The sequence below is a fragment of the Macaca thibetana genome, chromosome 1 (genome assembly GCF_024542745.1).
Source record: "Macaca thibetana thibetana isolate TM-01 chromosome 1, ASM2454274v1, whole genome shotgun sequence".
Classification (NCBI taxonomy): Eukaryota; Metazoa; Chordata; class Mammalia; order Primates; family Cercopithecidae; genus Macaca; species Macaca thibetana.
Window position 1 is genome coordinate 119,880,914 of NC_065578.1, and position 14,504 is coordinate 119,895,417.

The 14,504-nt window shown below is 43.1% G+C and overlaps 1 protein-coding gene and 1 pseudogene across 6 annotated transcripts in view; both read right to left on the bottom strand.

The window, feature by feature from the left end:
* Positions 1–14,504, bottom strand: part of LOC126931509 (neuroblastoma breakpoint family member 3-like) — an 833,099-nt pseudogene that overhangs the window by 204,176 nt on the left and 614,419 nt on the right. The window lies entirely within an intron of this gene.
* The window catches only part of PDZK1 (PDZ domain containing 1), a 35,363-nt gene that overhangs the window by 3,079 nt on the left and 17,780 nt on the right, over positions 1–14,504 (bottom strand). For all 5 annotated transcript variants that reach the window (XM_050750357.1, XM_050750358.1, XM_050750359.1 and 2 more), the window contains 5 exons: positions 13,186–13,397; positions 12,165–12,414; positions 8,166–8,302; positions 6,913–7,108; positions 4,448–4,644 (listed from right to left, as the gene is read on the bottom strand). In XM_050750357.1, the coding sequence (XP_050606314.1) occupies positions 4,448–4,644; positions 6,913–7,108; positions 8,166–8,302; positions 12,165–12,414; positions 13,186–13,395 (990 nt within the window). In that variant the 5' untranslated portion in view covers positions 13,396–13,397. The remainder of the gene's footprint in view (positions 1–4,447; positions 4,645–6,912; positions 7,109–8,165; positions 8,303–12,164; positions 12,415–13,185; positions 13,398–14,504) is intronic.

A 14,504-nucleotide genomic window follows, 5' to 3' on the forward strand; every position in this document is an offset into this window, starting at 1 on the left:
ATGCACACATGAACATAAAAGCAGTATAGGATGCTGTACAAGGATCCAAAAAGATGTCTAAAAAATTACTAATTTCTTTTGAGTTCATGATAGTGAGCAAGTCACTGAACAATCTATACATAATTCCCCTGTTGGGAAATGACACATCGGACTGACTAGCCCGGTACCTCATGCAAAGTACATTCTTCTGGCTTTTCCTTTCGGTAAGATGATCTTCAGAGCTCCTTAAACACATTCGAAAAATGTAAAACACAAGACACTTGTGATAGTTAATTTTAGGTGCCAACTTGACTGGATTAAGGAATACCTAGAAACCCAGTAAAGCATTATTTTGGTGTGTGTCCATGAGGGTGGTTCCAGAGGGGATTAGTGTGCGAGTCCGAGTGAACTACAGAAAAGGCAAAGGTGTCAGTCTGTCTGCTAGGGCTGGGATACACTCTTCCTCTCCTGTGCTTGGACATCAGAATTCCAGGTTCTCTGGCCTTTGGACTCTAAGATCTACAGCCACAGCCCCCCAGATTCTCAGGCCAAATGCACAGAAGCAATCAAGTAGGAATGCCAATCAGGGGTGACGCCAGTAAGTCAGATTTGGACGGAGCCGCACTCCTGGCATCCCAGGGTTTCAAGCTTGAAGACAGCCTGTTGTGGGACTTCTTAGCCTCCATAAATTCCCCTAATTAATCTCCTCTCATGCCTGTATCTTTATATCCTACTAGATCTGTCTCTCTGGAGAATGTTAATATAACACTATTTTTATCACTATCCGAAGACTCAAAGCTACTAGAAGAGAACAACCCATATATACAGTAATAATTGGTGAGAGGGTGACAGCTATTATATGGTCACATATTGTAACAAAAGTTAATTCCAACCCTTTGCTGCTTGCCAACACCCTCCCCTTCCAGACCTGGGATCTGTGTGCTTATTTTACTATGTATTGTTGTAACCATTAGCTGTCACTTGTGTTATGCCAAACTCTCCAACATCTTTAAATACTCCTAATTCATATCAACTCCCAGACCATCCATGTGAAGAAATGATGGTCTTGAATACCGAAGAGGCATAGAACAGGAAACAGGACTGATTTTTTGTAATAGAATTATGAGCCTAACTGGCTGTTTTAGTTGAGACAATTAGAGTGGACCTGGGTATGGTGTGATCCTGGATCAGCAGCAAAACGGCTGCCCACAAGTGTCGGGAACATTTGTTAGGCGATGAGTAGGAAATCAAGCAATGGAAGGTGAGCACAGTGTGGGCTCTACTTCAAATCGCACTGTTAGCAGCCTGATTAAAATTAGATTTTGAGTCCTCTGGTTATCATCTGTCTTACCACAAGACCACATCTCCTTCCTTTGTAAGTGAGAATACCACCAGCACGGAACCTCCTAGTTACCCAGTTCAACTAACTTCAGACCTTTTAGTCATATACTTGCAAGTTCCACAATGGAGTCTTTCCCCTCTTTAAAATATGGAAAATTATCAGGTGACTCATTACATACAAAAATAACGTGTGATGACACTACCTGAACAAGCAAATCAACTGCATCTGACAGTCGCAGCTCATCTCGAGGCAAAGTACAGTAACATCAAAACAATGAGATTTTGGCCGGGCTTGGTGGCTTATGCCTGAAATTCCAGCACTTTGGGAGTATGAGGTGGGCAGATCACTTGAGGTCAGGAGTTCGAGACCAGCCTGGCCAACATGGTGAACCCTCATCTCTACTAAAAATACAAAAATTAGCCAAGTGTGGTAGCAGGCACCTGTAGTCCCAGCTACTTGAGAGGCTGACGCAGGAGAATCACTTGAATGCAAGAGGCAGAGGTTCCAGTGAGCCAAGAACACACCATTGCACTCCAGCTTGGACAACAGCGAGAGACACTGTCTCAAAAAACAAATATTGAGATTTTATTCATGCTTCATTCAGATAATTGGGTGTCTAGTATATGCCAGGGACTGCTAGAGGGTTGTGTTTTATTCACTCATGTATCTCAAAGATCCACCCTGTACCCCAACCTACAGGGCTTACTTTGGAGAGGGGGGAAGGAGAGAATGAGGGCAGGCCTCTTTTTAGATCAAAGTTCTCTATTAACCAAAACAGAAAAATTACAATTAAATTATTCTGTGATAAGATCAGGAGGGGTCGGAATCCCCTTTACAACAAACAGCTGCAGAGCCACCTCTGATTTCTGCTTGACTTTTTCTACCAACTGCGAAGTGACTCATCATTCCTGGCAGCTTCAGTTGGTTCTTAAGCCAAAAGCGAGCTCACTATGGCTTCTCTGGTCCTGCTCTGCCCCATAGGACACCTTTAAGAAACTGTGTAGGCCGGGCGCATTGGCTCATACCTGTAATCCCAGCAATTTGGGAGGCCGAGGCGGGTGGATCACGAGGTCAGGAGATCGAGACCATCCTGGCCGACATGGTAAAACCCCGTCTCTACTAAAATACAAAAAATTAGCTGGGCGTGGTGGTGCACACCTATACTACTGAGGAGGCTGAGGCAGGGGAATCGCTTGAACCCAGGAGGAAGAGATTGCAGTGAGCCGAGATGGCGCCACTGCACTCCAGCCTGGTGACAGAGCAAGACTCCGTCTCAAAAAAAAAAAAAAAAAAAAAAAAAAAAAAAGTGCTCCTTCTTACGTGTAATAGCCTTTCAAATTCTTGAAGATGCTTTCGTCTCCAAAGCCTGACTCAAGCTAAATACTCACATGGTGGCTTCCAAAACCTCTTCCCTGGTTAACCTTGTTAATAGAGAACTTTGATCTAAAAAGAGGCCTGCCCTCATTCTTTCCTTCCCCCCTCTCCAAAGTAAGCCCTGTAGGTTGGGGTACAGGGTGGATCTTTGAGATACATGAGTGAATAAAACACAACCCTCTAGCAGTCCCTGGCATATACACTTCTTAAAGTGAGGTTCTTGAAACCGGATACAATATTGATTTAACAAATAGAACATTTAGACGTGTGAGGCATTATTCTACATACTCTAAATATTCCAATTCAACCCTCATAGCCACCCTTCACTGTAGCTACTACCCCTCTCTTAAAACTAAGGAAACTGAAGCACACCAGGAATTCAAGTATGGTCTGACCAAGTAAGTACGGTAAGATGGTCATCTCTAGAAGCCAAGTGTCAGTTAATTTTTAAATTGCCATTTTTGGATGGGGCAACTACTTGGAGTATCAAGTTTCTGATCTTTTTCTGTAGTCCTCAATCAGGTCTCACCATGTGGTATTCATACAATTTACTTTTAGGTTAGCATAGTACACCTGAAATTTATTCTTATTTCTTTAGTTTTTATTCTTTCTATCCTGACTAAATATTTTGAGTATTAATTACACTCTCCAGCAAATGAATTATCTAGTACCACTCTAAGTATGTTAATATATTTTCCATATCTCCTTTCAACTTTAAACACAAACGGTTAGGAACAAGTAGCATGCCATTAGAGAATTCTATTCAAGTTGATATTCAGGTTGATATCAAGTATTTTCTAGGTATGATTGTTCAAGTAGTTAAAAAAAGCCATTAATCCAATTCATTGTTTAATCCTGCTTACAAGATTATCTTGAAATACCTCATGAAAATGTGCTGAGGAGGAGTATGGTATAATGGATTACAGATCCAAGAATTTGGGTTCAAATACCGGCTTCAGTCTTTACTAAGCTGCGTGACTTTAGCAAAGCACTTAGTCTCTCTAAGCTTCAATTTCCTAATCTATGATGAAGGCCTAATATATCACCACCCATCATATATTCCCCCCTCTGTACCACTTATTTTATTTTAGATTCTACTATCATTGTATATCACAGAGAACATTTATCTTGTTCATCTTTACGATCAGCACTTAGCAAGACAGATGGTACTTAGAAGGCCCCCCAGGTATCTGTTAAACTAGACTGAACCTCAGTTCTTGTGTTAAAAGTGTTAAAATAAAATAAAACCTTAAAACATGCAGTAGTAGATGTTACGATAAAGAGCTGTTAAGAGAAAAGTTAGTTTGATTCAGCTTGGTCTTGGTCTATCTGTGTTTCTCTTTGATTTGCTAAGGGTTTACAAGTTGTTTAATAATCCTTTCTAGGCTTTTATGTGCAGTTGATAGAACTTAACTGACCTAAAGCTTAAAATCTAATTGTTCCCTATTTGGGGAACAATTTTATTTCCAGGCTTATATTCTCCATAGATTTTCTCAGATCACCAAGAGTACGTCTGCAGTTATATTCACAAGTTGTTTCAAAATCTTAAGACCAAGGACTTAAAACCCATTTATCAATCATTTGGCATTCTCTTATCACTACCAATTTAAGTTGAGCTTCAGTTCAGCCTTAATGATGATTGTTAGGCCTCTTCCAGTTTAAGGAACAAAGTCCTAACTCAGTGCAAAGGTTGAGGGCATGAGGGAATGGGCCCAGCCTTAATGCATGAATATATGGCCTTGTATTACTTACCAGTCTGTACATGTTGTCCGTCTCTTTGTCTACCACCAACAGTGAAGTCTGATCTCCACCCTTTCTAATCATTTCCACCACACTGTCATGATCCAGGGTTTCCACAGATTCGCCATTGACAGCAACTACCAGATCATTGTTCTTCAAGCCAGCCTCCTCTGCTGGACTTCCAGAATCTATGTCCTTGATGATTTGACCTGTCCTCCCCCAACCCCAAAAAATAAAATTATCAGTAAGTCCCTTAAAAAAAAAAAAAAAAAGATTTTCTGCTGGAGCCTAAAGCCCTGATGAAATAGATGTAAAAAGCATGCTGAGTACAACTATAGTCCCTTCCACCAGCATCCCAGGAAGTTTATAAGCACACTATCTAGGCTCATTTCCTGCTCAGAACTCGCTCCAGAAATTAACCCAGCCATTAACAATGAAGGGGTCTTAATGGAAATAATCATGTTACTAAAATTGTCTGATATTCAATTTTGGCACAATAGCATATTAAAAGACTGTAAGTTCCCAGGAAGTCAGTGGGCGTACTTGTAGCCATTCTTCTTATGTAAAAGCTGTTATTAAAGGACGGGAAAGAATAAAGAACAAAACCTAAAACTTTGGACCTTAAGAAACCCATGCTGGCATTTTAGTAGCAATTGGGTGTATTCAGTTGTGAATGTATTTGTATATACATGCCTCCATGTGCCTTTGGCCTTCTGGTATCTTTACCAGATGCTGCCAGAGCTTTTTTTTTTTTTTTTTTTTTTTAAACAAGCTCCTGTTTCCCTTTTCCAGCTAGTTGCTGGGTATCTCCAACAAAATATCTCATAGATCTCTCAACTGTAATGTATTCAAACCAAAAATCAGCTCTGCCCATTCTCCACCCCAAAGCCCCTCCTCTTGGTTACCTGTTAGTGGAGCAACATCCTCCTAGCCACCAACACTTGGCAACTGATTCTTCCCCAGCATCCAGTCCCCATATCTAGATGATTGCTAAGTCCTCTCATGCTACCTTAATATCTTACACATCCCACTTCCTCCACCCTGAATGCAGTTTGTGTTAGTTCCTGCCTAGAATTCTATGTAAACTATGACAGCACCTTCCTACTGCTCTCCCTTCCCCAGTCAATACAGATCGGCCTTCAGATCCATCTTGATGCACATTCTTAACCACGTCACTCCCTGGTGCAACAGAATGAGCATGGGCTTTGGAACTAAACAACTATTTGACCTTACATAATTACTGTATCTTCTCCAAGCCCTCAATTTCAGCACTTCTTCCCGCATAATTGTTCGGAGTAATTGAGACGTGCAAAGCCCCCAAGACATTATAGGCTGTTTTTTTCTTCTCCCTTATACTGCTCAAAAAATAACTCCCCATCATCTAATGAGCCAAGTCCAAACTCGTCAATCTTGCATAGAAGTTCCCTTGTCACCTCTCTCCAGCCTACCCTTCCAACGAATTCTTGCACCACGCATCATGTGCCAACTAAACTGTGCCCATGTCTCCTGACAGTGTTCACATGACTCCCCCCTTCCTGGAATGATCTTCCTTGTCCCAGCCCTGCCTACTTTCCCAAATCTATTCATGTTACAAAGCCTGAACTCAAGGGCCACCCCTGCTATGAGGGCTTCTGGTACCTTTTTAGTGAGAAAAGCTTACTCTAACCTTGAATTATCACAGCGCTTAATCTGCCCCTGTATGAAGGTACTTAACCTCTATCTCCCTTCATTGTGGACATAAGTCCCTTATCTCTTATCTACTAAATGGTAGACTCCTTGACTAAAGAATTCCTGTCTGATTCATATGATATTCTTTCTCCAAGGCACTGAGGATGTTTTTACAAAACACAAACCAAATTAATATTTGATAAATTAATGTAAACATAAAGTGAAAAGAAAATAACAACTTATGGGTGAGTAACAGTTTATACGGCCTGAACTCATGTTCTTTTATGTATTTACCTTCCCTGAAAGAACCTAGTGTTCTCCCTGTTGAGTTGCAAAGAAGGAGGACTCCTGATTCTGAGTCCCAGATCCTCACCCACACCTCGGCCTCAGGTCCAGCGGTGTGCTATACTGGCTCACAAAAGCCAATTCTGTGCAACACTTCGTTGTGTTCAGTGACATCTTGTTAGTAAGTTGAAATTGGACTTGGGAGGAGTATTTACATCACAAAAACCAACAAATGCTACCAATTTGTATTCCACCACCACCCCCGCCCCCCGCCAGAGAGCCAGCTTACCAGGATACCATTGCCCAGATCCCAAATTCTGCCTTATCATAATGCTATGGAAACTTTTGATGCCCAATATCAGAGCCTCATGTGACATAGACTCTGACCCAGCTGTGCCTTCTAGTTTCTTGCTGTGTCCCTCATGCATCTGGTTGGAAGTTGGGAGTCTAATGGAACTCTGGAGTCAGACTGGGATGAGGAATTTGTTGGTTACACTGCCAAGTTTCCTGCTGTTGTACCTTACCTTTCTGTTCTGAGCCTGCCCTCAGATAGAAACCATAACCATTGCTTCCTTTCTTCATCTCCACAATTCGGGGCTGGTGGGGTAACAGTTTGAAACTAGCCGTTTCTCTTTTGAATTGTATCTTCTGCTCAAGGTGATGCTTGTCAGTTTCTTTGTCCACCAGCAGGAACATGACACGGCTTCCTGACTTCTTCACCTGTAACAACACACACAGATGAGGAACAATATCAACCCCCAAGAACAATGCTGGGGGATAAGAACGTTTCTGTATAAAGGCACACAGTCTCTAGGTTCAACAAAAGATAGGGGATAGAAGGCCTGAGTTTAAGCTGTTACACTATGTCCTGCCAGCTAACTGATATGTATCTATCTCCACTTCTAGAGTTGTTTTCTCTTATTTAAATATGACCCACCCACATAGGTACTAACTGAGCCCAAGTAGGAGCTAGAATTCAGAAAACCCATAAAGGTACCTAGATAAAAGCTAGAACAGGAGTTTGGAAAAGAAAAGAAAGTAAGAGTCCACGTCAAAAAATCATTCTACAAAGAGAAGAGAAGGTTGGTCAATTTTTAAGGTTCCATATGACCTCAAAGGAAAATCTCAGTTATATCCCACTTCCTATTAAAGCATTTCAGTATTATCGGCTCAACAGTGAATTTATTGTAAATTCAGAGGGCACAGTGACACACGCCCATAATCCCAGACTTTGGGAGGCCAAGGCGGGCAGATCACTTGAGCTCAGGAGTTCAAGACCAGCCTGCCCAACATAGTGAGACCCTGTCTCTACAAAAAAAAAAAAAAAAATACAAAAATTAGCCAGGCGCAGTGGTGCACACCTGTAATCCCAGCTACTCAGGAAGCTGAGGTGGAAGAATCATCTGAGCCCAGGAGGCCGAGACTACAATGAGCTGAGATGGTGCCACTACACTCCAGCCTGGGTAACACAGTGAGACCCTGTCTCAATCAGACAGTTCAGAGGGGGCTCCCAATCCGATACAAACAAGATCCAAAAGGTAAGGTTAATAGTTTTGTAGACCTTATGTGAAATTAGGGAAGGCTTTATTCCAAAACCTGTATTAACACTGCTTATACCACTAGTGAGAGTCTGTTCACCCTTAATATGAAGGGGCAACTCAGCTGGATATTTTTTCCATCATAAACTCATGCTGTCCCCTACCACCCCTGTCTTTCTGTCACCTCCAATGAGAATAGAGTGGAAGATAGGGCAAGAAAAGTACCCTTTGGGGCATACCTTTTCAACCACTTCCTCGTGGCTGGCATCCTCTACATTCTCTCCATTCACTTCAATCAAGTGATCATCAGCCAGAACTCCAGCTTTCATAGCCACACCTTGAGGTGTAATATCAGTCATGTACACCCCCTTTTTACCTGGAAGAGAGTAGGGGTGAACTCCATGTGGAGACAAAAGTGACTCCCTCTTGGATGGTAATCTGCGATGTTGACTTCTGATTAGCCCCAGTCCTGTGAATGCCTCCTGATTCCTACTTCATTTACTGTCCCTAGTGTAAGAACATGTCAACCTTAATGTTACCACACAAATTACAGGCCATGATGCATATAGCATTCTTGGCTATTGCAGACGGCTGCCTTCGATTGCCTTGCTGGAGCATATATACCCTTTCCCTATGGCATATCAGCCTTGGGTCTGGGGAGTAACACTGCAGAGATCTACATGTTTTGTGGCTGTCCAAGACCATGCTTCTGTTCATAAGTTCCCCTGATAAATTCCAATGTACCTACAAACTGGATTTGCCTGCCTTGTTCTTTGGTTTCTGAGCTCCTTCAGCATTCAAGGACTGCTTTGCATACACCACCCTTTCATAGAACACTCCATTGCACAAAAACAAAAAACAAAAAACAGAAATCCAATGGTAAAGACTTTTCTCCCAATAATGTGAAACTAGAACTTCCAATTTCAGAGCTAACTCAAACAGCCTTTGGCTTCTGATCTAAAATCACAGTTATAGCTCCTGGCACAGAACTTGACACAGCCTTTACTCAGTGGGTATTTGTTGATTTGAATAGAATTTCTGAGGTCAGCTAAATGCAAAGATGGAATCTTGGGTGGCCTTGGCCCCTTGTACCAGAAAGCGCGAAACCATACCCACACTGCATTATTGTGTCTATATGCCCTTTCTTTGCATTTGTAGAATCAGAAAGCATCTTTCCCATTCCCTCCTCTTTATTTCGTACTATTGTATTAGCCATCATATGCTGATGGAGTCATCTCACCAATGTAGGCTAACAAGGACAGGCACAGGAGGGAGGGAAGAACATGAACGCATTTAGGTGGTGAGATTTAGGTGCTACTTACAGAAATGCTGTCAATTCTTCAAAGATATTAATAGAGCAGTTCCCCCTTAACCATGGGGGATTCATTCCAAGACCCCCAGTGGGAGACTGAAACTTTAGTATTCTGAAACCTGTATGGTTTTTCTCCTGTGCTTACGTACCTATGATAGAGTTTAACTTATAAATTAGGCACAATAAGAGATTCGCAATAACTGAGCTAATCTTAGCAACCTCAGCATACAATATTTTTTCTTTCCTTATTAAATCGAGAACTTTTCACTTAATAGAAGAGCACTTTACAGCCTTTTTTTTTTTTTTTTTTAACAGATGGGGTCTCGTTCTGTCACCTAGTCTGGAGTCCAGGGGCACAATCTTGGCTCACTGCAACCTCTGCTTCCCCGGTTAAGCGATTGTCCTGCCTCGGTCTCTCAAGTAGCTGGAACTACAGGTGCCTGCCACTGCACCTGGCTAATTTTTGTATTTTTAGTAGAGATGGGGTTTTGCTATGTTGGCCAGGTTGGTCTCGAACTCCTGACTCCTAACCTCAGGTGATCTGTCCGCCTCAGACTCTCAAAGTGCTAGTATTACAGGCATGAGCCACTACGCCTGGCCACATTACAGCTTCTCTTTGTCATATCTGAACTGCCAGCATCACAACTGTTGCATTTTGGGTTTTTTTTTTTTTTTTTTGGAGACAGAGTCACACTTTGTCACCCAGGCTGGAGAGCAGTGGTGCAATCTTGGCTCACTGCAAGCTCCGCCTCCCGGGTTCACGCCATTCTCCTGCCTCAGCCTCCAAGTAACCGGGACTACAGGCGCCCGCCACCGTGCCCAGCTAATTTTTTGTGTTTTTAGTAGAGACAGGGTTTCACCGTGTTAGCCAGGATGGTCTCCATCTCCTGATCTCGTGATCCGCCCACCTCGGCCTCCCAAAGTGCTGGGATTACAGGCGTGAGCCACCGCGCCCGGCCTGGGCTATTATTTTTTATTGATACATAACATTTGTACATATTTGTAGGGTGTGTGTCATGTTTTGATACCAAGAGCATATAATGAACAAATAATGGTATGATATTTAGGACATCCATCCTTGAACATTTATCATTTCTTTGTGTTGAGAATATTTCAAATCTTCTTACAACTATTTTGAAATGTGCAATACATTGTTGTTAACTATAGTCACCCCACTTTGCTATCAAACGTTAGAACTTATTCTCTCTTTGTGTTTGTACCCATTAACCTAGCTTTCTTCATCCCTGCCCTACCCCACATACACTCTTCCCAGCCTCTGGTATCTCTCATTCTACTCTCTACTTCCATGAGATTCACCTTTTTTAGCTCCCACATATGAGAACATGTGATATTTTTCTTTCTGTGCTGGGCCATTATTAAGCAAAATAAGGATTATTTGAACACAGTACTTTAATACCACAACAGTTGACCTGATAACTGAGTAGTAAGTAGTAAGACTAACAGGCAAGTAAGCACATACCACACGGAGGTGCTAGACAAACAGAGGATTCATCTCCAAGATGGGGCAGGACAGCACAAGATTTCATTACCCTACTCATAATGGTTCACAATGCAACTATTATGTATGGAATTCTCCATTTAATATTTTCAGACCACAGTTGCCTGCAGGTAAGATAACTGAAACTATGGAAAGCAAAACAGGATAAGGGGGAACTCCTGTATTTCAACCTAGGCAAGGGATCGCTTGGTAATGACTACATAAATCACTTGTAAGGAATGACAGTAACTTAAATTCTGCTTCCTTAAACATTCAGCATTTCTCCTGCCACCTTGTTATATATTTGTCATGAAGAAACCATTTTCCTCATAAAGCTAACCTAAACTGTTCACCATGTGTGTTAGCACATGAGCCAGATGAGTAGAATCTGAATTATGATTTTCTCTTTTTTTACCACTTTACTGATAATAGGCTTCGAAGACATGCCAAGCTTCCTTTGACTACCCACACCACTGTGTTTAATAGCTGACCAACCTGAGAAATGCCCCTTATCGCGAGTTTCCATCTCTTGGTACAGGTTAAATAAGCCTTATAAACTATTGTGAATTTACCAACTGGTCTGCTGCTGTACCACTTGCCAAATCATGACCTACCACCAGTGCTTCTCCAGCCCCAGAAAGAATGTGGGCAGAGGCAACGTTCAAGAAGGAACCGGCCAGCTAACACAGCCCCTCTGGTTCCAACCAATACCCCCAGAGCCATGGTCAACTGAACACAGGTTAGTCTGCACCTCTGAAATTCTAGAAACAGAACTTCTAGTGCTTCCTGATGGTCAGGGTTTCTCAAATCACTCTGTACCTCTTAGCCAGAGCTCAAAGATGCACCTCAGAACAGGTGGGGCTGAGCCACAGCTGAGGATACTATCAAAATGTTACAGGAGGGTGGAGATTTTTGCAGTATTCTCAGCAAAGGTAACAGTGCCTGGCACATCAGTAGGTGCTTAAGATTTTGTTGAATAAATGAATGACTATCTGGGCACCCAGATTTAAAAAAGATACCAATCTTACTCAAAAGTAGCTATTATGAAGACTCTCATTTTTCTTGCCTCTTATTCCTCATTCTCCTCTTCATTTTCACCCTAAGAGGGCTAGAAGCATCAATGCTCTGACCCCCTGACCTCAAAGAGTCCTCAAGTGTCAGCCTGACAAACACTCAGGGACAGGAGTGCCCAGTGCCCCCCACCCCCACTGCTGTCCAGTGTCCCTCCCCAATTGCACAACTGTGCAAGGCAAGGGAAAGGGCAGGGAGGGAGGGAGAGAGAGAGGGAGGGAGGAAAGCTGTTGCAAGCTATCTAAAGCAACTGAAAAGTCAAAGAAGAAAAGTCATTAACCAATAGCATCTTTGTTCTGGAAGCCTGTTGTCTGTGCCCTGCCCCTGCCTCCCCCCACTCCCCCAAAAAATTCTCACCTTGGACAGTTTTCAGAGAGAAGCCATAGCTGCCTCCCTGCTTCACGAGGTAGCAGAGCCGGGGCTGGGTCCAAGTTTGCACGCCTCCATTCATCACAGGGGAAAGTGTATTATCACTCAAACCTTGCTCCTTCTGACTTTGACCCAACTCTTTCAAGTCCACCTGTGTTTTCATTGCTTTCTCATAGGAATCCCCATCCAGAACTAGTAAAGTCACTGAATTCCCACTCTTTCTGACCAGATCCACAACCTAGGAGGGAAGAAGAAAAAATAACTTTAATAACCCTCTATCAACTGCCAGAGGGAAATGCTGACCATGTAGCTCCATATCTGGCCCTGGAGATCCTGCTAGTTGACCCCTGACACCCAAGTAGAAGCAGGTAGTTCCTCAGCCACCTCCATCCCTGCCTTCCCGAGATCCAGGTGCAGATTAGGCTGAGCTTCTGGCACTGCTGGAATATAGAGCATGGTCCAACCCCAGCCCAGAGGCTTCTTACAAGGACTGCCCCTTTCTAGAGAGGAGCACTGCCCTGGATTGTAACCGTACCTCCTGAGTGCATGGCGACAGCACAGTGTAAGGAAAAGAGCATGCTTTTGGAGTCAGGCAGAATAGGGTAAGGCCAGACTCTCCCATATATCCTCTGCATGAACATGTTAGCAAGCTAAGTTATCTGTACTTAGCTTCCTCATCTGTGAGATTGTAACATATACCTCACAAGGTCATGAGGAGGACTGAACAAGATAATGAATATAAAATTGCCTAGCACCATTTTTGGTATGTAGTGAACATGCAATTCATGTTAGACCTGATGCTATTCAAATCCAAGAGTAATGTGTACAGTTATTGGTTCCTCATAGGGGACTTGATTGGCCAACATAAGGTACAGCAATAAAGGTGTCCTGCCTTGCCAGTGGCAGCCAGAAAAGAACCAAACTCTACCGACCCCCAAAATTATAATCAGCAGAGATGGTGTTGGGGCTGAAGAGATCCTGGAAGAGGAGCCCCAAATGTCTCATTCACCTGCGTATGTTCTTCTTTGTCCACAAAGACACCATTGATCCTAAGAACTCGGTCTCCATCCTGAAGGCCAGCCTTCTCTGCTGGGCTACCCTTCTCAACCACCCGGACCAGGTGGCCCTCGGTGTCCTTCTCAATTCGCAGGAAGAAGCCATAGTTTTGCCCTTCTTGCTTGGACAGTTTACATTCTCGGGGGTTGAAGGTGGAGGTCATTTCTGTGATGAAAAAAAATTAATAAATCCATGGAAAAGAGAAACTAATTGGAGTGAGAACCCCATCCTCCATCTCCTATAATTCTGTTTTCCAATCATCAAATCTAGACTGCTTGGGTACACGCTGGGGGCACAGGAGGACACCTTCCAGAACTTGCTAATGATTTCCAAATATGTTTCCCCAAGGACAACATTTTTACTAGAGTTTCAGACCCACATATTTTACTGGGTACTGGATACAGATGCTGCCATTTCAGTAGCTCCAACCAAACTCCTCTTTGTCCTCTGACCTAAAGAAATTAAGTCCAAATATATAAACCCAAAACTTTATGACAAGCCCACTCTCATTCAAACATTTGAAGAGCTTTTCAAGTTCAAGGAATCAGGGCTAAATCTGTAGACAAGACGGACCCATACCTTGCCTGTCCTATTGGGGAACATAGTTACATTCCCATAACCACACGTGGTGAGTGTCATGCTGGGGAAGAACGCAGTGATAAGGGGGAAAATAACAAAGGGTCTTGGGAATAGGGAGCGGGATGGGAAGAATTAAGAAACCTTCCTGAAGGAATGACACTTCCAAGAACTGAAGGATTAGTAGAAGCTTGGTGAGGTAGGACACGACAAGGAAGAGCTTAAACCATTAAAAAAGGCAGGCGCAGTAGCTCACTCCTATAATCCCAGCACTTTGGGAGGCCAAGGCGGGCAGATCACAAGGTCAGCAGTTTGAGACCAGCCTGGCCAATATGGTGAAACCCCATCTCTACTAAAAATACAAAAATTAGCTGGGCATGGTGGCGGGCGCCTGTAGTCCCAGCTACTCAGGAGGCTGAGGCAGGAGAATCACTTTAACCCGGGAGGGGGAGATTGCAGTGAGCCAAGATCATGCTACTGCACTCCAGCCTAGGCAACAGACTGAGACTCTGTCTTGCAGTGAGCTGAGATCCGGCCACTGCACTCCAGCCTGGGCTACAGAGCGAGACTCCGTCTCAAAAAAAAAAAAAAAAAAAAAAAAAAAAAAAAAAGCAGAGACACCAGGCCTTGGAGGTTGTCCAATATGTTGAAGATGCACTAGAAAAGACTGTTCCAGCCCCTGAAGTCTCTAGCCAG